The sequence below is a fragment of the Rana temporaria genome, chromosome 10 (genome assembly GCF_905171775.1).
Source record: "Rana temporaria chromosome 10, aRanTem1.1, whole genome shotgun sequence".
NCBI classification, from domain to species: Eukaryota; Metazoa; Chordata; class Amphibia; order Anura; family Ranidae; genus Rana; species Rana temporaria.
Window position 1 is genome coordinate 69,581,058 of NC_053498.1, and position 27,399 is coordinate 69,608,456.

General features: G+C 43.4%; 1 protein-coding gene across 2 annotated transcripts in view; it reads left to right on the plus strand.

Moving 5' to 3' along the window:
* SIK2 (salt inducible kinase 2) overlaps window positions 1-27,126 on the plus strand; it is a 265,141-nt gene extending 238,015 nt beyond the window's left edge. Inside the window, exons 10-15 of one of the 2 annotated variants that reach the window (XM_040325400.1) lie at window positions 8,477-8,720; window positions 11,707-11,991; window positions 12,293-12,450; window positions 15,144-15,257; window positions 17,793-17,884; window positions 25,229-27,126. In XM_040325400.1, the coding sequence (XP_040181334.1) occupies window positions 8,477-8,720; window positions 11,707-11,991; window positions 12,293-12,450; window positions 15,144-15,257; window positions 17,793-17,884; window positions 25,229-25,787 (1,452 nt within the window). In that variant the 3' untranslated portion in view covers window positions 25,788-27,126. The remainder of the gene's footprint in view (window positions 1-8,476; window positions 8,721-11,706; window positions 11,992-12,292; window positions 12,451-15,143; window positions 15,258-17,792; window positions 17,885-25,228) is intronic. The other variant, XM_040325401.1, reaches the window with a different exon arrangement.
* Window positions 27,127-27,399: the final 273 nt, after the last annotated feature.

The following is a 27,399-nucleotide window of genomic DNA, read 5'->3' on the forward strand; positions in this document are numbered from 1 at the left end:
AAATGCATTTGTTTTCCTTGCATCTGATTGAGTATTCTTTACGAAGTGAATATTCACTGCATTTACAAAGCCTCTGGGATTAATGAGTGCAACTGTATTTGCAAAGTGCATCACTCAACCCCATTGTCACTGATACCTTAAAGCCCAATTGAAATCTCACTATTTGGTATATTCTTGTAGTCCTGTAACCTTAGATGATATGGAAGAGAAGGGGAGGTGTGTGTCTGATCAGGTCAGACTACCAGTGTAGAGTCTCCCCATGTTGAGTCTCTGCCCAATACTGTAACATGAAAGTGAGGGTAATACTTTTAAAATAGAGGTTGTTGGTACAAGTCGACCTGACTCCATGTGTGTATGTACACGCACTATATTACCAAAAGTATTGGGATGCCTGCCTTTTTACACACACATGAAATTTAATGGCATCCGGTCTTAGTCCGTAGGGTTCAATATTGAGTTGGCCCACCCTCTGCAGCTATAACAGATTCAGTTCTTCTGGGAAGGCTGTCCACAAGGTCTAGGAGTGCCTCTATGGGAATGTTTGACCATTCTTCCAGAAGTGCATTTGTGAGGTCAGGCCCTGATTTGGACGAGAAGGCCTGGCTCACAGTCTCCACTATAATTTATCCCAAAGGTGTACTGTCGGGTTGAGGTCAGGACACTGAAGGCCAGTAAAGTTCCTTCACCCCAAACTCGCTCATCCATGTCTTTATGGACCTTGCGTCCCAATACTTTTGGTAATATAGTATGTGTTTATATGTGATATATATATATATATATATATATATATATATATATATATATATATATATATATATATATATATATATATATCTTCAATTGGGCTTCAATACAATGTTTTTTTGTTCTTCCAATGTTGTAATCAAGTGTGCAGAAATTGGGCCACCCTTACAGTAGAACTAAACCATTGAAAAAAATTGAAACAAATCGGACCCCCGGGAGCTTTTAGCCTTAATGTGCTAGTATGAACTGTATCTTGGGACATTATCAGATATTTATCTACCAAAGGGATTCCTTCCAGGGTCAGAGTCATGATATCAACGCTTCACTCTATTGCACGTGCTTCCATCTTCATACGATCGTATTTTGGGGTTCAGAGTCTTCAGGCATCCTAATTGGCTAGACTGTGATGATAAAACTTGCACACATGGAAGTTACTTCCTCCCAGCACAGAGTCATGCCATAACTGTATAGTGAGCTGTTCATGAGTGGCTCGGTGTACACAAGCATACAAAAATTGCAGACAAAAACATTGATGACCGGAGAGACTTAGCCAGACCCACCTGTCAGCACTTTTTATACAAAATAAAGACTTCACTTCCACCTTCATTTGTAGACACAAAGGGATCTGGGAGAGTGCTAAGGCCTAAAGCTAAAGTAAGTCAAAAACTTTATTTAAAAAACGATGCACTTTTTTGTGGCCCCCTAGGAATAGGAAATGGTTAAAGGTGGCACATGCAATGAAACGCGCTTGTGTTAGTGAAATACCATTTATGTTTTCCCTTTTTTTTTATGTTCAGTCTAGGCAACGGGGAGGTTATGATAGGTACATTAATGGTGCACCGATGAACAATCACTTGTAGAGTCGTGATAGTTCAGCTGCAGAAAATCTCAGCTGAGCCGCTGAGAGCTGTAAAAACAATGTGTAATATCCTGTATTTTTAGCTTCACCGCGGGGATCCTCTCTGAAATGCTGCTGCTTCTACACACACGGGGAGCAGCAACATCTTTTATGATTGCTCTAGAGGGATATTAAATATGTATATATTTATTTCTCAGGTTAACAAGGCTTTGAGGGGACTCTAATAAGTAGCCAAGGTCACGGTGTAAATTTGTTGTTGTGCAAGAAATGTGGCTCTATAAAACATTATGCCTATAAGAAGATAAAACCTTCTGACCTTTTTGGATTTAGCCTTTGGGTTTTTATAGTTAATCACCCTGATCTTTAAGCGCTCAGATAAAAATGATCAGGGCCAGACCAGCATTGGGAGTATATTAAGGCTTTTTTTTTTTTTTTTTTACTGTTGTGTTTTTTTTTTGTTTTTGTTTTTAGCCTATTGTCACCACAATTTCTAAATCTAAATGCATTTCTGCACATGTGCATTTCAGTGCGTTTTTAATACATTTTGCCACGTTCCAGATGTGTTTCATACAGAAAAAATACAACATGTTGTTTTATTGACTGCACTGGAACGCCCTGCACTGGCATGAACTAGGACCATTGTAATCCATGTTAAACACTGTAAAACGTACTGGACTGCATCTGTTGTGAACCAGCCCCTAAAGCAGACCTTGCATAAAGAATTAAAAGTCAACTTATTTGGGAGCGCCTCTAACCCCTATCCTAAAAATTGCTAAGTTAAAGAGAAAAACAACTTTGGAAGAAATGAGTAGATAATACTTACCTTACGGCTGTTTTCTGTAGGCAAAGGTGATGTCACTGGGTGGATTTTGTGGGACCCTAGGAAAGCAGAGTACTGCAAATCCTGCAATACTGTGTTGTGCAGGAAGGCATTCTCAGGGTAATTGGGATCCTCTGGTTTCTCAGAACCTGAGAGAAGGCCCACTGTCTTTGCCCTCACCTAGAAGAGCCCCCAGAAGGCAGAGTAAAGTAAGGGGAACAAACAATTTCTTTGTTGTGGGTTAAGTTAAACAAATCAACCCCCTATAGACAGCATTGCAATACCACACGATTTCTTTGATTATTTTTCAAATTTGTTGTTGTTTTTTTTTTTAAACATAAAATGAGGTTTAAAAAAAAGAAAAGTTTTTAGCAGAAGAACAGGTCTGAGATACCGTAGTTGAAATAAGCTTCTAAACCTCTAAGGCCGCGTACACACGATCGGTCAAAACCGATGAAAACAGACTGAAGGACCGTTTCATCGGTTAACCGATGAAGCTGACTGATGGTCTGATGTGCCTATCGGTTAGGAATCCATAGGTTAATTTTAAAGCAAGTTGTTTTTTTTTAACCTATGGTTAAACAACCTATGGTGCCCACACACGATCGGTTTTGACCAATAAAAACGGTCCATCAGACCGTTGTCCTCTGGTTAACCTATCGTGTGTACGAGGCTTTACATTTTGCTTCCCCCATTGATTCCAGTTAATTTCGCAAAAATAGCAAAGAATTCTCAAAAAATTGTAGTATTAAAGTACTTTCAATATTTGACAAATGAAATGCCCACAAAAAACTTTCCATCAAACAGTCCTACCCAATCTAGCAGCAATACTTGCAATGCATGTGCAACCATACTGCTTTTACTTCGAATGTAACATTAGTCTTATGTTTTTCAGTATTTCCATTAGTCTGCTTTGACTTGCATTAGAATTTTTTCATTTATGCTTTTTTTTTATTTTTATTATTCATCCTCCTTTGTGCAAACGCTGAATTACTTTTCACTGCTTTAAGTGCATAAAAGCATCCCTTGTAAAAAAAAAATAAAAATAATCTTTGCTAGATAGACCAGCAGAGGAAATGTGACATTTGGAAATGTATTTAATTAGAAGACACATACAATTCGGTTTTCATAAGGGACGCTTTAGAGCTAATGGTTTAATTGATGTACTCATAACATGCACATTCCTCCGGTGAGAACACCACTGCATGGACAGCCATTTAAAGGGGAAAGAAACTTGTGTTGGTATTGTTAAGGGTGGACAGACATTACGCAGTGAAGGAGGCCCCCTCTGGTTTGGAAGTTCATAGGATCAGCTGCTTGCAGATGCATTTTCCTCTGGAACGGATTCTTAGTCACATCCTGGAGAGAAATGATTAAATTCCCAAGTCTCTGCCACCATTTCCTGCACGGTTTTCTGTTAAGCTCCTTCCCTGCCAAAGGCATTGTTGTCATGTCTTGCTGATTTGGGATAGGCCGCTTTGATACAAATCAGAAGTTCTTAATGTAGCACATTTTCTGTTAATTACATGGATGTGATTCGTTTGCATGGTACAGCCTATTGACTTTGGTGGCCACTTGGCATTTTCTGTCATCAAAAGCTACTGGATGTATGCAATTAGCTTTTGTGGGTTACACAGAGTTTCTCACATTAGTTACAATCATTTAGGTTTGCGATTTTAAGATCTTTAGGCAGAACTAATTAGGAACGTGAAAAGCGTCACAAACTAGGTATAGGATTTACAGATTTTAGTTTTTCTTCTTTCCCAGTCTATTAAGACGTTCCTGTTCACACACTTATACCAAGTCCACTGTTTAAGTCTCATTTAATAAGGGCCAGTCTTTTTAGGCTTCATTTCCATGGACATTTTACAGCCACTTTTCTGAGCGTTTTTTGCAGCTTAAAAACAGCTCTCCATGTTAGTCTATGGCCTCATGCCCATTATGACGTTTTTGAGCTGTAGATGGCCGAGCCGTTTTTAAGCTGCAAAAAAAACCCGTTCTGAAGCTCCAGAGTAGAGCTGTAAAAACGCCAGACGTTGAAAAACGCTCAAAAATGCGCAAAACGCTCAAAAACGCTACCGCGTCATTTTTGAACTCCAGCTCAAAAAAAAAACATGGACAGGCGTTTTTAAGCTGTAAAAAAGGCTAAAGAAAGTGGCTGTAAAAACGTCCATGGAAATTAAGCCTTAGGACCGCAAAAAATACAAAGGGGGTATAAAAAAAAAAATATTGTCAGGAAGTACCACTGTATTGCTTATATGGCATTGCAATGTTCAACCTCTGACAAAAAGTATAGAATCACCAATCTTGGAAAATGTTCATTCCACTGTATAATTGTGTAAGTAAAAAAAAAAAATTAGGCCCCTTTCACACTGGGGCGGGAGGTGCGGTGGCGGTAAAACGTTGCTAGTTTTAGCGGCACTTTACCGTTGGAATTGCGGCAGTATTCAGCCGCTAGCGGTGCGGTTTTACCCCCTGCTAGCGGCCGGAGAAGGGTTAATACCACCGGCAATGCACCTCTGCAGAGGCGCATTGCCGGCAGTATAGCCGATGTTTCCCATTGCTTTCAATGGGAAGGTGCGGTAAACACACCGCTCCTTCACCGCTCCAAAGATGCGGCTAGCAGGACTTTTGGAGCGGTCCTGCTAGCGCACCGCTCCAGGGTGAAAGCCCTCAAGCTTTCACACTGGAGAAACGGCAGTTGCTGTTTCAGGTCGGTTTGCAGGCGCTATTTTTAGCGCAAGAGCGCCTGCAAACTGCTTCAGTGTGAAAGGGGTCTTGCAGACATGCCTCAAAACTATTTTCATTTAACATTCCAGCCTTCTGGCATTAAGAAAAAGTTAAGCATAACTCCACTTTTGTACATTGCAAGGGTTATAACGACCTTTGTTGCAGATTCCTACCTTTTCGTTATTCTGAAGAAATCCATGTGTGTTTTTCTGTGCCTCTGGGCTTAGTGGGTCTAATGGGAGTGGTTTCATAATTATCTATCAGCTGTGGCAGCTTCAGGGCACTAATGAGGAAAGCTGCTGGGGCTGCATCCCTTTAGACGTGTTCCCATTGGAAGTATCACACCAAAAATGACATTTTGTTGTGGTGGATGCCTGAAATCTGACTTGTATCTTAGGCAGACTTCTGGGAAAATTGGTGTTCCACTCACACAAGTGGGAAATTATATTTCTGGGGAATGGTCAGTACACATTCTGTGTACAGAACAACTCCACGTAGCCGTATTGCATTGCATTTATAGAAAATTACAGCGGCTGCAGATTGAAAAGGAAAGGTAGTTTTTAATAACATTCAACTACAATATGACTTGTACACACTATATTATTTTTTCTTTATTTGTTATTTTTTTCCCCACTAAAGTGGAGTTACCCTTTAAAAAAAAGAAAAAAACAAGTCAGTTTGTGCAGATCAAGCAGAGGAAAAATATGGAATCACTAAATTCTGAGGAAAATATTATGGAATCACCATGTACTTTGCAGTTCTAAAACAAACATCTGCATCAGATTACATCCTGAAAAATGTATGTCATCATCACCAAACATCTTTCAATTGATGGAATAAGACAAGTGTCCAAAATCTCAATATAAACTTGTGCATTTATTGAAGATTCAGTGATAGTCAACTTCCCCGTACCTTTACCTGACATGCAACCCCATTCCTGAGTTGCTAATGCCTGTACCCCAACATTTCATAGAATTAAATGGCACATTGCTGCTGCTGCTATATGGGTATGTGGCATTCAAGTCTATGTGACATTTGTTTTCTCAAACAACCCGGTACTAGATTTTTACTGCCTAAGGCCCCGTACACACGACCAGTTTCCTCGGCAGAATTCAGCTTCCGACCGAGTTTCTGGCTGAATTCTGCCGAGGAAACTGGTCGTGTGTACACTTTCGGCCGAGGAAGCCGACGAGGAGCTCGACGAGGAAATAGAGAACATGTTCTCTATTTCCTCGTTGTTCTATGGGAGCTCTCGACCCGCCGAGCTCCTCGGCGGCTTCAGTGCTGAACTGGCCGAGGAACTCGATGTGTTTGGCACGTCGAGTTCCTCGGCCGTGTGTACGAGGCCTTAGGCCCCGTACACACGTCCGAGAAACTTGACGAGCAAAACACATCGTTTTGCTCGTCGAGTTCCTTGTGAAGCCACCGAGGATCTCGGCGAGCCAAGTTTCCTCATTGACTAACAAGGAAATAGAGAACATGTTCTCTATTTGGCCCGACGAGATCCTCGTCGGTTTCCTCGGCCAAAAGTGTACACACGACCGGGTTTCTCGGCAGAATACGGCTCCGATCGAGTTTCTGCCTGAATTCTGCCGAGAAACTCGGTCGTGTGTACGGGGCCTCAGTTGCAGCATGGAGAACTGAAGTCGTCAGAGGATGGAAGGAGGCTGGGGAATATGGTGGTTATGTTAACACAACCAGAGCAACAAGAACAGTGGAAAATCAGGATGCTGGGGTTGCAAAGGAAACCATAATGTAGCTATGGCTAGACCATCAGCCTTCATCAATACCAAACTAAGCAGATTTACATAGAGGTCTTCTTTAAGGGGTTAGTTCACTGTTCATTCCATTCCCCTTCAGCCTCGTACACACGGCCGAGTTTCTCGGCAAAAACCAGCAAGAAACTTGCTGGGAGATATTTTTTGGCCGAGGAAACTGGTCGTGTGTACATTTTCCTCGAGCAAGTTCTCTATTTCCTTGACGGGAATGGAGAAAATTGGCTTGTCGAGTTCCTCGACAGCCTAACAAGGAACTCGACGAGGAAAACGATGTGTTTCGCCCGTCGTGTGTACGAGGCTTTCCCCTCTGTGGCCTGGAGATGGCAGGACGGAGAGGGGCGGAAAATGGAGCACTGCATGGTAATGATTTGAGGACGCAGTAATGCATTGGGAGACTTGTGGCAAAAGTCAGTAAAGGCAAACTAACCATTTAATGGAAGATTGAACTTTTAAAATGTTTGTAAAGTTTCAGATTTTTTCTTTTTAAAATAACAAACCTGTTATACTTACCTGCTCTGTGCAAGCATTCTCTTGTCGGGTCTCCTGTCGGCGCTCCTGGCTCCTCCCTGCTGAGTGCCCCCAGAGCAAGCTGCTTGCTCTGGGTGCATTTGCACATGCTCGCTCCTGATCTGCCTGTGTCCATGAGGCACACACTGCGTGGCTCAGGCCCGCCTCCGCTCCCTCCTCACTGGCTGTGATTAACAGCGGCGGGAGTCAATGGTTCCTGCTGCTGTGTCTCAGCCAATAAGGAGGGAGAGACCTGGGAGAGCTTCTGCTCTCGTACACTTCATTGGATTGAGACCTGGCTCAGGTGTGTATAAAGGGGGCTGAGGTGAGAGCTGCACACGGAAGGTTTTTGTCCAATATGCCCCTGTATGGGTCAGACCTATAGCGCACCTTGTGTTTCCTGTTGTCTAGAAAGCTCTAGCTGTGACTCAGCAGAGGGCATGTCAGACATCTACAGAGCGATCACTGCTTAAATGATGGGTTCATGGGCCCTTCTCTGCAGCTCCTGGTAGGACACGGGCTAATCTCCGCAGGCTGTGGCTTCTTTCTTAAAGAGAACAAACTGTAAGAGACGGTTCACACTGGGGCGGCACGACTTCGGGGGCGACTCGGCAAGGCGACCTGAAGACAACTTCAGAGGCGACTTGAAAAATGACTTCTGTATAGAAGTCAATGCAAGTCGCCCCCGAAGTCTTACAAGAACCTTTTTCTAAGTCGGAGCGACTTGCGCCGCTCCTATTTAAACGGTTCTATTGAATAGAACGGGATGCGACTTGTCAGGCGGCTGAGTCGCCTGACGAGTCGCCCCAGTGTGAACCGGCTCTAAGACTTTGGACATTATTTTGTTTTGCTTCTGGAATGTATTTAGCTTAGGATTAGGCAGTCAATTTTAAAATATGTATTGTAATGTTTATAGATATATTTGTTCAAATTGATGAATAAGCCCATGTATAGAAATGAAGCTTCATTTAACCAGCTAAAACCTAAATTTTCTGTACACTTGTATATTAAAGTCATAATTTTCATTCAATCTTTTAGGTTAATGGGTGTCTGTTGGATCCTCTGCCCCCTGTGACAGTACGGAAGGGTTGCCAATCCTTGCCATCGAATATGATGGAGACATCTATTGATGAAGGTATAGAGACAGAAGACGACTCAGAGGATGATCCTTCTGCAACATTTGCAGCATTTCAAGGCAGGCATAGTGGTCAAAGGCGGCACACGCTGGCGGAAGTTACCAACCAGTTAGTAGTAGTGCCCAATATAGCATCAGATATGGAAGGTAAGGACTATAAAGCGATGTATGAACAATCATGGGTATTTGGAAAATTGGATTCATTGCAGGTGCCCCCGGAATGATTTTAACACAATGCACTTGATAACTGTAATAGACAACAATTTTGACTTAATTGTTGAAAATGGAAAATATATTTTAAAGGGGTTGTGTTTTTTCACCTTAATGCATCCTATTCCCCCGCCCCCCCCTCCCCGTTTTACTTACCTTAGTTTCAAATTTCCGTGGGCGTGTCCCCGCTGTCCTTCTCTCCACGGAGCCCCGGCTTTGATTGGATAGATTGATAGCAGCGCAGCCATTAGCTCCCGCTTCTGTCAATCAAATCCAATGATGCAGGCGCCGGGGGGTGGGCTGAGTCATACACTCTGCATCTATGGACGCCGAGTGTATGACATGGGAGCATGCTCGCAAGGTTACCCCTTCAGAAGAGAGCTTCCCAGAGGGGGTTATTTAATATGGAGAGGAGCCGTAAGAGCCGCCATGGAACCCCAGAACAGGTGGATCGGGGCCACTCTGTGCAAAACGAACTGCACAGTGGAGGCAAGTATGACATGTTTGTTAATTAAAAAAAAAAAGTTAACCTTTAGTGTCACTTTAAGAGGCTTTCTTTGTATTACAAATTTTTTTTTTGTGGTACAGCTGATTGCATTCTTTAAACCACTGGCTTCCTTTCCAATAATGTAATCGAAAGGCATGTTTTACAGGTTCTCCTCGGCTATTCTTAGATCTGAAGTGGCTGTTAACTTAGTTTATTACACTTGGCTTCTGTGTCAATAACTCAAGTAAAATTATTGAAACTTTTCCACATAAGCCTTAAAGTGTATTTAAAGCCAAACCTTTTTTTTTTTTTAAGTTTTGGATGGAGTAGTGAGGGGTTAGAGCCCATGTCAGTATTGTTTGTTGTCTCTGTCCACACTGGGGAGATTCATCCCCTTTGTCCTGGTGACTCGTTCTGGGACAACATCATATGACGGCACCCCAGAACCGCTGCTCTCACGTGCGCCCCCCGCCCCCTCAGTAAGTAGCCAATGACGTGGCTCTTTACCCAGGTGATCAGCTGTGCCCAATCACAGCCGGTCACATGGAAACAAGGAATTTCCGTTTATCAGCTCTCCTCGGCTTACACTGACAGAGTGCATCTCTTCGCAGGGGGGACCCTGTACAGGTAATCAGGGCACTGATGATCAGTGCCCTGATTACAGTACAGCCCTGGCAGTGACACCAATTGTTGATGCCTTTCAGTGTGGTATATTAGTGCCACCTAATCAGTGCCCATAAGTGCAGCCCATCAGTGGCGCCTCATGAGTGTCCATCAGTATCGCCTCATCAGTGTCCATCAGTGGCATTGTGTTTGGGATCACTGATAGGCGACGCTGGTATGCGGCACTGATGGGCACTCATAGGCGGCACTGATGGGCACTCATGGGCGGCACTTATGGGTGGCACTGATGGGTACTTATGGGTGGCACAGATGGGCACTGGGCATAGATGGGCACTGAGAGGTGGCACTGATGGACACTGAGGGGTGGCACTGATGGCATTGCTGGGCATCACTTCAGTCAGTGCCCATGTTGCCAGTTAGTGCCCATTTGTGGGCACTGATTGGCATTGATTGTGCTCGTTTTTTTTTTTTTATTATTGTTTTTTTTTTTTTCTTTTTACCTATTTCTCTATTGGGTACCAGGGGGCCCTACCTGGTGGTCCAGTGTGGGCATCCGAGGCGGGGCTGCACTGATAAACAATCAGTGCGAACCCCCCCGGTTTAGGAGAGCCACAGATCAGCTCTCTTCTACTCGCGTCTGTCAGATGCGAGTGAGGAAGAGCCGATCAACGGCTCTTCCTGTTTACATCGTGATCAGCCATGTCCAATTGGACACGGCTGATCACGTGGTAAAGATTCTCCGCCAGAGGCTCTTTACCGAGATCGGAGATGCAGGGTGTCAGACTGACACCCCGCATCACCGATCACCCCACGGGGGCGCGCCGGCATGTAATCCTGCAGGACGTCAATAGACGTCCAGTCAGGATTACAGAACCACTTCCCGGACGTCAATTTACTATTGACCGGGCGGGAAGTGGTTAAATACCAGGATTGCATTACATAGATTTCAGAGTTCCGGGGGATTACACACAGAGTGCAGAGCTGTCACTTGTAGTCACCGAAACCGGACTTCTGTGTTTACAAATCATTGTGGTGAGCAGGCACCAAAGGCGGTGGAACAAAGTTCCACCTGAAAAAAAGCTTTGAAAAACATTGATATAAATAAGCTAATTGCTCTCTAAAATAACAAAATAAAAATGTGTGTGTGTATATATATATATATATATATATATATATATATATATATATTGTATTTATAGTATATCATGACATATAATATTGTGTACACATTTTTTAGGTTTTCATAATTTTTGGGGGAATATTGCTGATTTAGGCTCCATGCACACTGAAGCTGATAAACTGCAGTTTATTGGCGTTTTGGGCTTTTTTTTAAAAAAGCCCATAAACTGAACTCTGTTAGCCTATGTGCCCATGCACACATGGGCATTTTTTTGTGGAGTTTGTTAGCTTTTTTCTGAACGCCTGAAATTTGCGCTCAAAGTGCCGTTTTTCGGGGGGGGGGGGGAATTCCCGGGAAACGCTCAAACGCTCAAAAACTCTTGCGCCAGCGTTTTTAAGCGTTTTTTTTATCCATTGGAAACACAAATGAAAAAAAAAAACTAAAAAGCGCTACACTGAAAAACACTAATAAACGCTATTGCAGAAACGCTAAAAAACGTTGAAAGGTTCCCTGCAAAGCTACTGGCATTTTTTTATAGCTTTGTTTAGCTTCAGTGTGCATGGAGCCTAAGTCATTACCATCTCTGTGTATTTTGAAGCAGGTGACATAATGCTGGCTTGATAATTGTTCCAGGCATTGTTGGGGTGTTAATGTGTACAATGTCTTTACCACACTGTAATTTTCTTTCATAGGTAATCTCTTCAGTATTGGTAACCATCCTTCTCTTGGGAGCGTGGACTCAGAATATGACATGGGATCTATTCAGGGTGACCTAAATGTCCAGGAGGACTCTGGGGTTTTGAACGAAGTAGCTATGGCCAACCAGTCCGTCAGCAGGCTAACCCCACCATACATAGGACTGCGACCTACCAATTTACCCATGCCGGCTATGGCCTCCCAAAAACGGGAAACTCACAATAGGTCTCCTGTAAGTTTTCGAGAGGGTAGACGAGCATCTGACACCTCATTAACACAAGGTAAGTTCACTTCTGTGGCAGAACGTATATATTAAAGAATGATATAAACTACATTTTTTATTTCTGTGGTTGAGTGTACTTCTCTGCAAGTTAGAAGTACAATTTATAAATATTCATTAAGTTGGTGAAAAGTGTCAGGACTATGTGCAGTACACTGACAACCAGTCATAATTCAGATCACTGTGGTGAGCTCAGTTACAAGGTCTTTTTTGATTGGTTGCTGTAGGATATTGTTTTTTTTTTTCTTTTTTTATCAAATGTTTTTTTACTTAAGTTTTTTTGTTTATTTATAAAAATTTAGGAATTGTGGCATTTCGTCAGCACCTTCAGAATTTAGCAAGAACCAAGGGTATCCTAGAGCTTAATAAGATTCAGATGCTATACGAACAGATTGGACCCACCGAAGATCCAAATGCCATCAGTACACCTCAATACCTCCAAGATCTCAATAACCCACAGGTATAATGTAAGCCTTGTTATAAAAAGATTAGAATAAGTAGATTACTGTTGGGAAAGAAAAATCATTAAGGTCATCTTGTATTTTTTTGTTTACTTTTATCTTAGAAATAATATCTGTCCTTTTGGATTATGCTTCGGCTTTAGTCCCCTCATTGGATAGTGGGTGTTTTCTCTTTAATTAACCAACAGGGTGTTGAGTTATCTATACCCTGTTTCCCCAAAAATAAGGCCTACCCTGAAAATAAGACCTAGCGTTATTTTCCAGGAGGGCTGCAATATAAGAATATAAAAATGTTTGTAAAATCCTATAATCCACTCTATTACAGTAGTATATAATGTACAATGTGTGTGTTTCTGTAATATAATTGCGGGTTAGAGAGCTCCGGCGGGTAACAGAAGCGCAGAGCGGCGCTATAACAAATGTATTTGGCACAATTATATTACAGAAACGCACAGTGGATTATAGCATTTTACAAGCATTTTAACTCAGTTCACACTTGGGATTCCTGACAGGCAGGGAGGGAGAGGGGGAGAGAAGACACCACATTACATGGTAAGACCTACCCTGAAAATAAGCTCTACTGTGTCTTTTGTTGCCAAAATTAATATAAGACCCGGGCTTATTTTCGGGGAAACGCAGTATTAATTTTTTTTCTAAAGGGATACTTGTAATAGGAAAAGGAAAGTTCCTTGTATGATAGTAAATACGTAGTTAGGAGCGATTTTTCCTCACCCTATGCAGTAGAAATCATCAAAATATAAGTGCCAAGTGCAAAAACATTGTAAACTTAAAAAATATATATTTGCTTGCATGTTTTGGAAGAATCAGGAAAACTAAATCTCTAATTATGTTTTTAAGTGCATCTAAACCTGGAAACCAAAAAATTATTTATTGAAGCTTACCAGTTCTTAGGTGAGGTTCCTGCACTTTAATCATGGCAAGAGCCATGGCTATCACCTTGGCTGAACTTCAAATCTGTCTGCCTTTGTTCATCTCTATTACATTGGGGGTATTAGAATTAATAGTTTACAGAACAAAGATAACATTACTTTTACGTTCTGTTCAACTCTGGGTAAGTGACAAGGACACTGCGGGCCAGATTCTCGTCCAGCGGCGTATCTCTGCGGCGGTGTAACGTATCCGATTTACATTACGCCACCGCAACTTAGACGGGCAAGTGCTGTATTCTCAAAGCACTTGCTCCGTAAGTTGCGGCGGCATAGCGTATATCGGCCGGCGTAAGCCCGCCTAATTCAAATTTGGATCAAGGGGGGCGTGTTTTATGTAAATGTACTGTGACCCGACGTGATTGACGTTTTTCCCCGAACGGCGCATGCGCCGTCCGTGGAATTTCCCAGTGTGCATTGCTCCAAAGTACGCCGCAAGGACATCATTGGTTTCGACGTGAGCGTAAATGACGTCCAGCCCCATTCACGGACGACTTACGCAAACAACGTAACTTTTTCAAATTTCGACGCGGGAACAACGGCCATACTTAACATTGGTACGCCGCACTTATGCCTCATATAGCAGGGGCAACTATACGCCGGGAAAAACCTAACGTAAATGGCGTAACTTTACTGCGTCGGCCGGGCGTACGTTTGGGAATTCGCGTATCTACCTAATTTGCATACTCAACGCGGAATTCGACGGAAGCGCCACCTAGCGGCCAGCGTAAAAATGCAGTTACGATCCGACGCTGTAAGAGACTTACGCCTGTTCGATCTAACAGATATCTATGCGTAACGGATTCTAAGAATCAGGCGCATAGATACGACCGGCCGGACGCAGAGATACGACGGCGTATCTGGAGATACGCCGTCGTATCTCCTCTAAGAATCTGGGCCTGCATTTCTAACAGATATTTTCTGTACTTGCAGAAATGTTCTTAGCCAAAAAAAGAAAACCGATGCAGCCACCACATCTAAGGACTGGTAAAAAGCAACATATTAAAATGTTGATTTTAGTTTTAGATGCATTTAAAGATATTTTAAACTTTAAAAAAAATGTAATCCCTGCCGGGTAAAGGCATATATATAGGGCTAATATGCATACTAGCCCATTAAGAATGACCTAGCTTGAAACAAGTCCTCCAGCCCATCCTCACCCGGACTTCTTTTCGGGTTTGCAGGCTGCAGCTGCTTGAATGGCCAAGCCGGGATGACGTCATGCATACAAGTCATGGCTGCGTTGCAGAGCTTTGGATGGCTATGCCATTCCTGCAGAGTGCATGTGCCAATGATGTCACCATCTTTTGCTCACTGGAATAACTCCTAAACAGTGCAAGTTTAGGAGATATTAATTTTACAGGTAAACTATATTATAAATTTAGCTGTAGGCAAAAATCGAATTCAGGAGTTTACTTCCACTTTAAAGCTATCAGGCCTAAACAAAGCTATCATAGGGGTCCCATTTGTTCCATTATATTTTAAATGTGTTAAACATTATTTAGAACACATCACATCACAGCAATGGGAGTACCTTTTTTGCAGATTCCAGTTTGGGCATCAGCAGATTTAGGATCCTATGACAATGATAAAACTAAGCTTATTGGTCTGTATCACTTTTGGTTGGGCTGCCTCTTTCTCACTGTTGTAGACTATTAAAAAATTAATATTAACAGTATAGTGTTATTAAAGCAATAAACTTTAATGTTAAAAAATTTGCCTGATCTTCATTTTTTTTCTTACAGCAGGATTTGTCCACACAACTTCCAAATATGCCTGCATTCCCCAATGGTATGCAGCCACAGCTACTATCTAGGCGGCAGAGTCTGGAGACACAGTATTTACAGCACAGGCTTCAGGTATGGAGGTTGTCATACAATATGGATCTATTGTTAACATACATAATGTATTAAAGATATAATTTTTTTAAGAAAAAAAATGTCATACACCTTCTCACAGAGCCTTTAACCTGACCATAGACACCAGAAGTAGCAGGGATGTCCGACCTCCAAAAAGGTTTCTTGTGAAAGGTCTTTAAACATGGATTCACAGATAATTGCCTGTCCGGTCGATTCTTCTCCCAATATCTGTTCACTAGTAGGTGTCTGCAGGGTTAAAGCTAAAACCGGCCAGATCTTATGTTCTTAATGCCTTTACAAACCTTTACAAACATTGACAGGAGAACAGAGAACTGTTTGAAGTCTTAGGCCCCATGCACACGAGAAGCAAATGCAAACACATGTAAACTCAAGTTTTCAAAGGCAAAAAACGCCCGTTTTTGCCGCAAATTCCGCTGCGTTTTGCCGCGTTTTGCCACGTTTGCGGCTATCGGTGTTCATAACAAAGACATTGTAGACCCTCCCAAAGCTTTGAAACGCAAAAACGTTTGCGTCTGAACCCAAAATTTTGCGTCTGAAAAAACGAGCCTAAACCCAACTGCTTTAAAACGCAAAAAAAACGTGAATGTGTGCATGAACACATAGGATAACATTAAATGTGTTCAGGGGCAGTTGAAAAAAAATGCCCAAATGCCTCTGAACTCGAGTTTACCAGCGTCTCGTGTGCATGGGGCCTAAGCCGTTATCTGTGATGATCACTGCTAAAATGAACTGAATACTAAAAGGAGATGCTGCCGTAGACCTGAATCCATGGTAATCGGTCCTTCTGGCCAGCAAGGGGAACCTGGGAAACCTGTTTTAAATTTTGAGTAAAAAAGTCTCAATCATCGTACACACGACAGAGGAACTCGACGGGCGAAACACATAGTTTTCCTCGTCGAGTTCCTTGTTAGGCTGTCGAGGAACTCGACAAGGCAAGTTTCTCCATTCCCGTCGAGGAAAAAGAAGACATGCTCTCTTTTTGGCTCGACGGGATCCTCGACAGTTTCCTCGTCGGAAAATGTACACACGACCGGTTTCCTCGGCAAAAAAAAAATCCCAGCAAGTTTCTTGCTGGTTTTTGCCAAGAAACTCGGTCATGTGTACGAGGCCTCAGTTGTGTATGTTTGTAAAAATATTTGCAAATCTTACTAAGCTATGGAAGCATATGGTCTATAGGGCATGTATGGGCAGCTGGAAGTGAGTTGCTGACCTCAATAAGGTGCAGGTTATCTGGCAACTGGGAAGTGGTTTTAGTGAATTTAAACAAGTTTATGCTGAAGGAGAAAACCACAAAGGCTGACGAGCATAAATAATGTATATCAGGACCAGATAACAAAAGGCACAACTAGCTCAGTGAATAGATTATTTATTGAAATAGCAGATGCAATATTGCTTAAGAATGGTGCTCCTTTTCTTTTTTAGAGATAAAACATTCACATTTGAGGATGAAAATAAATATATATTTATATAATACACACACATTTCATTTTGTGGCGAAATATATCAAATGGATCGCCCACATCTATATTCTGTGTACCCATAGATGTGCGCTTCTGTTTTTCCTATTTTAGTTTTGCATTGTGGGATCCTAAACTCTGCCTGAAATCTGGTTCCTATGAACCACAGACGTTTTACTTTTATATCTTTATGTTCATTTCGGGTTCACTATTATGCCTCGTACCCACGATCAGTTTTCCCGACTGGAAAACTGTAAGGAGAGCTTTTGGCCGGGAATCCCGGCCGTGTGTTTGCTCCTCGCAGTTTTTCCGATGGGAAAACTGCCCAAAAACCGCCAGACAAAAAAAGAGAAATTTTTGCCCAGCGTTTTTTGGCAGTTTTGCCGGCCAAAGCTCCATCGCAGTTTTCCTGTTGGGAAAACTGGCTGTGTGTAGGGGGAAAGACTGACCGAGCAGGTTCTTGGCTTTCCCCTCGGGATTTCCATTGGGAACTTTTTCCGTCGGAAATCCCGCACGTGTGTACGGGGCATTAGTCTTTGTAAAGATACCGATGAGCTCTTCTGAAACCAAATGAGCCTTTTGCATTTGGTTTCTATAAAGTCACATGAAGTTGTTAATTGTTTGTTCATGAGGCAGACATATAAAACAAATATGTACCAATTGCTTTAGTAGCACTGATAAAAAAAACTAAAAACACTAAAGCTTTTTTTCCTTGTATTTTTTCCTGAGTAAATTCCTTTCACTATCTGAGTAATATAGAAATCGCACTAGCTCACCATGAGTGTATGAGTATCCAAAGATTAGGACCTTTTTGGAAACTGTTGCAGAAAGTACTTGTGTTAAGTGACAGGAATGCAGGCTTCCTGGTTCTCAGCTTAGTGCCCTAGAATGAGTGTTACAGTGATTGCTAAGAGTGTTTTATTAATTAAAACCTGCATTGATTTGTTTCCTGGTGGACGTGATCAGGCGTTCATACTGACCTTTAATTTTCATATTGTGCCGTCACTGTCGGTCAATGCTCCTTGTTCTTATGCAGTCTTTCTCTATTCTATTTCAGCAAGGGAATCTGCTGGTGAAAACACAGAACAGCTGTCAACTGTATTGCAAGGAAACACCCAGAAGTTTGGAGCAGCAGCTTCAGGAACACAGGTGAACCTCAGTGCCAGGCATTACCACTTGTCCAGGTCTGCCTTGTAGTATACAGGATGTTCTTCTGCAGTGCTGGGTTGTCTTTGGTGCTGTACAGTGTATTCTCAATCGGTATTAACATTATACTATGACATAAAGCGCTATTGTCACCATTGAAGAGGTGTGTATGCAGTTATAAGTAAAGAACATAAAGGGCAGTTACTAAAAAACTACACTACTCAGCCCACCCTAGCTTACTAAACAAAGCTAAACCATATTATGCAATGCTATTAGGAGCACCAATATAAATACCTTGCACCCAACTAAGGTTCGTATCAAAAAGCAAACATCGAGCTGGTTAGTGGTACATGAACCCAATAAATTGCCATGGGTTGCTGTAAATAGCAGTATGCACATAAATGTGTATGTAAAGGATTAGGTCAATCACAGTTCACTAGACAATATGTACACTAGGCTATAGCAGCATAGAATGGAGTCATATGCAGCTGAATTAAAGTAAACATGGCAGTCTACAAAATCAGCATTAAGTGATGGTTTTAGAAATCCGTAACAGCATTAATACTCAATACTGCGATAATGCTTCTGTAATCAGTAGCCTATATCCATATATAGTGCACTCTATACTATGAATGTCAGTGATGCAATTTAAGACTCCCTAAAGAGATACCTCTTACTATGGACAACAGGCAAAGTTCTTGTGAAGTGGCAATGAGTATCCTTTAGCCCTAGTCTTTCAGCCAGCTAGTGTCAGGGCCCAGTCTTCACGGTGGTGCACATGAGTATAGTCCCAATTAAGTCTGCATGCAGTAAATATTGCCGCTAGTTAGATGACCAGTCCCTATGTTCTCGGTCTCTGCTAGTCGAGCAGGTTCTCACTAGTCCGAATGATACAGCGACAGGGGTCGCGCTGCTCAGATATCAGCTCACTTCTGGATTTTTCTGTAAAGATTCTGGTCCTCAGCACACAGCTTGCAGGCTTATAGCAAATTGATGGGCATTCCTCGGTCTCCTCACATCAAAGAGGAGATTCCTTGTTATTCAGCCTAAGAAAATACAGCTCTTTCATTATGCTAGGCTCGCATTGGGAATTGTATTCCAAGCGTCCATAGTAAAATTTATTTCCCAAACTTCATCTTCCATGATTCAATGCTGCCAACCATCAAGTCTCTTGAGCTCCTTCTGCTGGTCAGCTCCACTGGTGGATGGAGGTGAGGTAGTGTTAACACATTTAACTTAAAGTGGTTGTAAACCCACTATTTGGACTTTTACCTACAGGTAAGCCTACAACAAGGCTTACCTGTAGGTAAGGAGAATATCTCCTAAACCTGCACGGTTTAGGAGATATTACCCCCGCAATGCGGGCGGCGCATGCGCAGGGGGGACTCCACGGCTGAAGGACCGGCATCGCCGGACCCTGCCGATTTTAAATCTCCCGCGCGCACGCGCGGGAGTGACGTCATCGCCGCTTCAGCCAATCACAGCGCTGGAGCGGCGATACCCGGAAGACACGCCGGAGCAAGATGACATCCTGCTCGGCGTGGACCAGGTAAGTGGTACACACCTCGTTCCGAGGTAAGTATTTCATAATAGGCTAGTATGCGGTGCATACTAGCCTATTATGCCTTTTGCATTGCAGGTTTGGGGGAAAAAAAAAAAAAGTTTATGCGGTTTACAACCGCTTTAAGTCTATGGGGAGCACAGAGAGAACAGAGGCACAGTGTCCTAAAATGCTCTCTGTCTCTCTAGCCAAGCACCTGGCTACACTGATGAGGATAATAGTTATCGCCTATTGAGCAATACATGTACTTGAATATGAACTGACAAATGTAGCCTGCAAACAGACACACGTTGGGTTTTGTTTCTTAAACTGGTAGCATGCATTACCTTTATGTTTGAGTAAGCATTAAGTAAACTTATGTAAGCAGACTTTTCATATATATGAGCATCAGAATTTACACACAGCTGCGTACTGTGAGGCTTTACCAGATTCGATAGATTAGATATGCTTTGCAGGGATTTTTTTTAGGTAGGCCTCACACTATATTATTGGTAAATTTTTCAGTTAAAACTCCAATAGCCAGATTCACGTAGATTTACGACGGCGTAATATGTCCGAATGAGCGATGTCGTACCTTTGCGCGCATTCTTAAAATGAGATACGCCTCACTGTTGCTAAGATACGGCCGACATAAGTCTCCTACGCCGTCGTATCTTATGTGCATATTTACGCTGGCCGATAGGGGCGTGTATGTGGATTTACACGTTGAATATGTAAATGAGCTAGATACGCCGATTCACGAAAGTACTTGCGCCCGTCGCTGTAATCTACGTCGTTTACGTAAGGCATTTTTCCGGCGTAAAGTTAAACCACCAAAAAGCTGGTCTAAGTCGTTTAGGGTATGGACGTCGGAAGTGCCGTCGGATTTGACGTTGTTTACGTAAGTCGTACGTGAATGGGGCTGGGCGTAAGTGAGGTTTCACGTCGTACGCATTGTGACGTCGTATCGTAGGGAGTATTTGCGACGTGATTCTGAGCATGCGCGCGCATGCGCCGTTCGTTCGGCCATGCATTCACATGGGGTCACGATTCATTACAATACAACACGGCCACTACCAGCCTACTTTGAATTACGCGGCCGTAACTTAGGGAGCAAGTGCTTTGTGAATACTGTACTTGCCTCTCTATGTTACAGTAGGTGCACGCGATATTGTGTCAATTTCGCTCCCTTTCTCGGCGAGATTGAGCACCTACGAGCCCCATCGCGGGAGCCAGTAGTTCCCCGACAACCAACGGCCGTAGTTCCCCCCTCAGGAGCATACCGGGCCCTTAGGTCTGTTATGGGTTGTAAGGAGAGCCCCCCTACGCCGAAAAAACGGCGTAGGGGGTCCCCCTACAATCCATACCAGACCCGTATCCAAAGCACGCTACCCGGCCGGCCAGGAAAGGAGTGGGGACAAGCGAGCGCCCCCCCCCCCCTCCTGAGCCGTACCAGGCTGCATGCCCTCAACATGGGGGGGTTGGGTGCTCTGGGGCAGGGGGGCGCACTGCGGGGGCCCCCCCACCCCAGAGCACCCTGTCCCCATGTTGATGAGGACAGGGCCCCTTCCCGACGACCCTGGCCGTTGGTTGTCGGGGTATGCGGGCGGGAGGCTTATCGGAATCTGGGAGCCCCCTTTAATAAGGGGGCCCCCAGATACCGGCCGCCCCACCCTAAGTGAATGGATATGGGGTACATCGTACCCCTACCCATTCACCTGGAGGAAAAATGTTAAAGTCAATAAACACAACACAAGAGTTTTTAAAATAATTTATTAGTCTGCTCCGGAGGCCGCCCCCTGTCTTCTTTAGCTCTGTTTACCAGGGGGGCTTCTTCTTTGATGTCTTCGGGTGGGGGCCGCTCTTCGCCGACGTCCGGTTCTCTTCCACCGCCGGGGGGGGTCGCTTTTATAAAAGCGCCCACTCCTCGGCGGGTTTCCTCCGACGTCTTCGGCGGGGGGTGGTGTGCTTCTTCTTCTGCTATCCGGGGGGGTCTTCTTCGGCTATCCGGGGGGTCTTCTTCACTCTCCGGGGGTCTTCTGCTATGTTCGCCGCTCTCCGCTGTTGACTCGGCGCACCCCGGTTCTTCCTCCAGCTGTCCGGTGCCTTCTCCTTCAGCGCTGAACGTCTATCTTCTTCTTCCGTGCTGTGACGTATTCTTCTTCTTCCGGGCTGTGACGTCATCTTCTTCTCTTCTCCAGATGTTGACACGCCGGCTCTTCTCGCTGAAATGACGTGTGCGCAGGTTGCATCGGACCTATATAGGCCTCACAGTCCCATCATGCTCTGTACCTACCCATGTGATACCTACCCACGTGGGTAGGTATCACATGGGTAGGTACCAGAGCATGATGGGATTGTGAGGTCTATATAGGTCCGATGCAAGCCGCGCACCTGTCATTGCAGCGAGGAAAGGCGACGTGTCAACATCGGGAGAAGAAGAGAAGTGAAGAACATGACGTCACAGCACGGAAGAAGAACTCACAGCACGGAAGGAGAAGAAGACGCACAGCACGGAAGAAGAAGAAGTCACCGGACAGCGAGAGGAAGAACCAGGGTGCGCCGAGTCAACAGCGGAGAGCGGCGAACATAGAAGGAGACCCCCGGAGAGTTGAGAAGACCCCCCGGATAGCGGAAGAAGAAGCCCCCCCGCCGAAGACGCCGGAGGAAACCTGCCGGGGGGTGGGGGCTTTTTTAAAAGCGACCCCCCCCCCCCGGCGGTGGAAGAGAACCAGACGGCGGCCCCCACCCACCCGAAGACGTCAAAGAAGAAGCTCCCCCTGGTAAAAGAGCTAATAAAGAAGACAGGGGGAGCCTCCGGAGCAGAAAAATAAATTATTTTAAAAACCCTTGTGTGGTGTATTTATTAACTTTGACATTTTTCCTACAGGTGAATGGTTAGGGGTACGATGTACCCCATATCCATTCACTTAGGGTGGGGGGCCGGTATCTGGGGGCCCCCTTATTAAAGTGGGCTCCCAGATTCTGATAAGCCTCCCGCCCGCATACCCCGACAACCAACGGCCAGGGTTGTCGGGAAGGGGCCCTGTCCTCATCAACATGGGGACAGGGTGCTCTGAGGTGGGGGGCCGCAGTGCGCCCCCCTGCCCCAGAGCCCCCCAACCCCCCATGTTGAGGGCATGCAGCCTGGTACGGCTCAGGAGGTGGGGGGGGGCGCTCGCTCGTCCCCACTCCCTTCCTGGCCGGCCGGGTAGCGTGCTTTGGATACGGGTCTGGTATGGATTGTAGGGGGACCTCCTACGCCGTTTTTTTCGGCGTAGGGGGGCTCTCTTTACAACCCATAACAGACCTAAGGGCCCGGTATGCTCCTGAGGGGGGAACCCATGCCGGATTTTTATTTAAAATCCGGCGGGGACTTCCCCCTTAGGATTCATAACAAACGCCGCACACGTGTAGAATTGGCGGGAATCCAAGTCGGATCTCCCGTCGCTTCTATGACGCGCTTGCTGGGATGTGCTGTCACTATTCCAGTGAGTGTGAGATGTCGGCGAGATCTCGGCACCATGTCGCCGAGAATCAGCGCGATGCTGTCGTGCTAAAAACACAATATCACAAACACCTACTGTACGTCGGCGTAGCGCATATGAGATGCGCTACGCCCGCTTAAACATACGCCGCTCTACCTGAATCCGGCTACAAGTGTGCAGCCAGTTAAGACTCCACTGAGTGTGTTCAGTATTCTAGTTTACTTACTATGTTGCAACACACATACCATTAAATACTGTATTTATCGGCATATAACATGCACTTTTATCCCCTGAAAATAGGGGGCAAACCATGGGTGCGTGTTATACGTCAATATAGGCTGTGTCGAAGGGGAAAAGAGGGGGCGAGCGCTGCCATATTAGACAGAGCCGGATCTCCTGTGCACTCGGCTCGCTGTCATGCCCAATCCCACCTCCTGGACGGCTCCTAGCATTGACGTCACATGTCCTGGCATTGGACTGGTGTTATGTCCATCATAGGAGCCAGGCTAGGAGGCGGGATTGGGCATGAATGCGAGCCAAGTACACAGGAGATCCAGGTCTGTCTAAGCCGGAGCTGAACAGGCTGCATTAATGGGCACTTGTGAGGTTGCAGATGGGCACTGAGCAGGCTGCAATGATGGGCAATGGTGAGGCTGCAGATGGGCACTGATCAGGCTGCGATGATGGGCAATGGCAAGGCTACAGATGGGCACTGAGAAGGTTGCACTGATGGGAATACAAGGCTGCAGATGAGCACTGGTGAGGCTGCAATTATGGGCAATGATGAGGCTGCAGATGGGCACTGATCAGCCTGAAATGAAGAGAAATGGTGAGGCTTTAAAGATGGGCACTGATCAGGATGCAAAGATGGGCAATGGTGAGGCTGCAGATAGGCACTGATCATGCTTCATTAATGGGCTATGGTGAGGCTGCAGATTGGCACTGATAATGCTGCATTGATGGGCACTGATCCTTATTTTGCTTCAAAGTTCTTTATTTAAAAAAAAAAATTCCCTGAGACGTCCCTCTTAAAATTAAGGTGCGCGTTATATGCCAATAAATATGATAATTGTACAGTCTGATGGAAATTATACAAAGAAAAACCTTCCTCCTTCACACACATCCTGATTTTAACCACTTAAGACCCGGACCAATATGCAGGTTAAGGACCTTGCCTCTTTTTGCAATTCAGCACTGCGTCGCTTTAACTGACAATTGCGCGGTCGTGCGACGTGGCTCCCAAACAAAATTGGTGTCCTTTTTTTTTCCACAAATAGAGCTTTCTTTTGGTGGTATTTGATCACCTCTGCGTTTTTTATTTTTTTGCGCTATAAACAAAAACAGAGTGACAATTTTGAAAAAAAATCAATATTTCTTTACTTTTTGCTATAATAAATATCCCCAAATAAGATAAAAAAAAAAAATGTTTTCCTCAGTTTAGGCCGATACGTATTCTTCTACCTTTTTATTTTATCGATTGGTTTGCACAAAATTTATAGCGTTTACAAAATAAGGGATCGTTTTATGGCATTTTTATTAATAATAATTTTTTTACTACTAATGGCAGCGATCAGCGATTTTTTTCGTGGCAGACACATCAGACACTTTTAACACATTTTTGGGACCATAGTTATTTTCACAGCGAAAAGTGCTATAAAAATGCACTGATTACTGTGAAAATTACAATTGCAGTGAAGGGGTTAACCACTAGGGGGGGCTATAGGGGTTAAGTGTGACCTCATGTGTGTTTCTAACTGTAGGGGGGCGGGGCTGGACGTGTGACATCAGTGATCGTCGTTCCTTATATCAGGGAACAGACGATCACTGACATTGCCACAGAGAAGAAAAGGGAAGGTTTGTTTACACACACCTCTCCCCGTTCTTCAGCTCCTGTGACCCGATCGCGGGACACCCACGGCGATCGGTTCCCGTGGAGCTTCGGACCGAGTTCTTAAAGGGGACGTATATATATAAGTCCATGTGTCCAGCCTTGCCATTCTGCCGACGTATATCATCGTTAATGTTTTCTTTCCAGATACTGTGATCATTGTTTCATATAACTTTATTAATTTCTTTGATTAGATTGCTTTTATGGTATCTTACACTTCAAAAAATTTTTTAACTATTCTACTGAAATTTACTATGCATTTGTATGTGGGCCAAACCATCAAGATTTGAATTTGTTTTTGTTCTTTTAATTTCTTCGCTACATCGACGATTAACAAATGTTTTAACAGAATTTACTACTTTCTTAATTTTGTTATATAAATATACATGTTATCAAATATTTTACTATTAATATTGCTTTATATCCAACAGGCTACACCAGAAGCGCATGTTCCTCCAGAAGCAGCCACAGCTACAGGCTTACTTTAACCAGATGCAGATAGCGGAAAACACCTATCCAATGCAAGGACAACAACTCCCATTGTCGCACCAAGAAACGGCGCAGCAGAACCAGTTCAGCTTTTCTCAGCCACTGAGTCCCGTGTTGGAGCCAGCCTCTGATGAAATTCAGTATGATCCATTCTTAAGTCAGTATCACAAGCTGCAATCCCAGCAGATGCAACACATTATACAGCCCAACCAGCAGCAGGTGATAACACAGATCCACATACAGCAGCCAATCTTACAGTATGGTTATCAGACCTGTGAATTACCACCAGTGTCAAGACAAGAACCAGAATATACTAACCAATGCCAGTATTCAATTACTTCAGCACAGCAAGGCAATATGGCATTAGATGAAAACCAGGGCAGCCCAACAGGACATGATCCTCAGTCATCCTATGAAACCTTAACCCTCAACGAACCCTTTGACTGTGAGATGATGGAAACTGTTGACTCTCAACATGGTGGTTATGTCTTGGTCAACTAACTAATTCTCAAACTATTCCATCAGAAACATGGTAGTAAGGTGAAACATGTAGAAGAAGACAGTTTAACTGTTTGTTTTTTTCAGTCCAACTCAAGTAAGGATCTCTTTGGTATGACTTCTGTTGTGTAGTCCACCTTGCAGTCCTGACTTGTATTGTTGGATTTTCAGGTCACCGGCCCAAGAACCTTGGAGATAAGTGACTAGGAGTTATGTGAATCTTCTGGAGAAGAAAACACTGGACTTTCTTTTGGGAAAAAAGCACCAATTTCATCTTTTAGCTCAGTATGGTGGTCCGCTGAGGATCAACAATATGGAGCTTTCGTAAGACAAAGCCCCATTAAAAGCAATATAGTTTTTTTTTTCTCAAGGAAACTTTGTAGAGTGAACTAATCCTTAAAATCTAGTACATCTATTACAGTGGATTTTTGGAAACCTTATAAACTAAGCTACTGAGATAGGCAACAAGCACCTTTTCTTTTTCTTTTTTTACTGAGAAGCTAAAATATCATTCTGTTTTAATGGATTCAACACTACTGTTTTGGAGTTGACTTTTGTTGAAGTGATATTCATTAATGTGGTTTGGTATGATGACATAATAAAACATTTTTTTTGGAGAACTCACATTGTTGAAGGTCCAGTATTGACTATAAAGAGGAATTAAGCTTCTCATTTTACATGGACAATGTTCTAAGGGAGCCATTTTGGTGGCAGAATGGAATGAACTGTCATTAAGTGTTGCGGACTATGTGCCGATGCTTCTCTTCCAGAGACAAAAAACAGGTTACGAGAGAAAACACAATTGTTACAGAACTGTCCGTTTTTAACTAGATGAAGAAATAATAATCTTGACTGTGTTTTCAGGTCACAGTAATGCTATATGTTGCTGTTTGTTGACAAAGCTTTGTACATTTGGTAAATCCTTTAGATTTTAGTCAGGAAAACACAAAATGAGCTATAAACTGTGTAATGTGTGGTAGTTTTGTGCCTTTATGGGTTCTTTTTCATAACAGAGTATACTTTTTCTTTTTTGAAGAAAAAAACTAAATTAGACCATACCCCATTTATATCAATGCTACATCCAAAGTCGATTCAGAGTTTGTGTATATGTATGTCTGTTCCACTGTGTGGAATGCAAAAGAGTTTAATTAATGTTTTTGATTGCTCATGTGTAGAAAAACGTTTTTAAAAAGTATTATAGCAATATTTAATTCTATTTAATGTCATGAACTGTTGATATTAGCTATGGCTATTGATGTTTCATGAAAATAATGAAGTGATGGAGTATTTTACCCTAAAAGCAGATACTGTATGTCACATGGGAGTAGTAGTTTTTTTTTTTTTTTTTACAGCTTACCCTGGCTAGGGCTAGAAATTCAGTATATCCATCAGTTACTCTTTCACGTGTTGCACTTTCTGCAGACTCAAGAGTTATTATAGCCATAGTGTAACGGAATGTTCCATTATTTGAGAAAACATTATGTGGAAAGATGAGAAGCCAGTAGTAATAAATAATGTACATTAGATTGACACAACATATTATTAGCAGCCTTTAACACTAATATAAACTGGCCAAAGGTCAAAGCAGAAAATTCTAATTAAAGCGGTAGTTCAC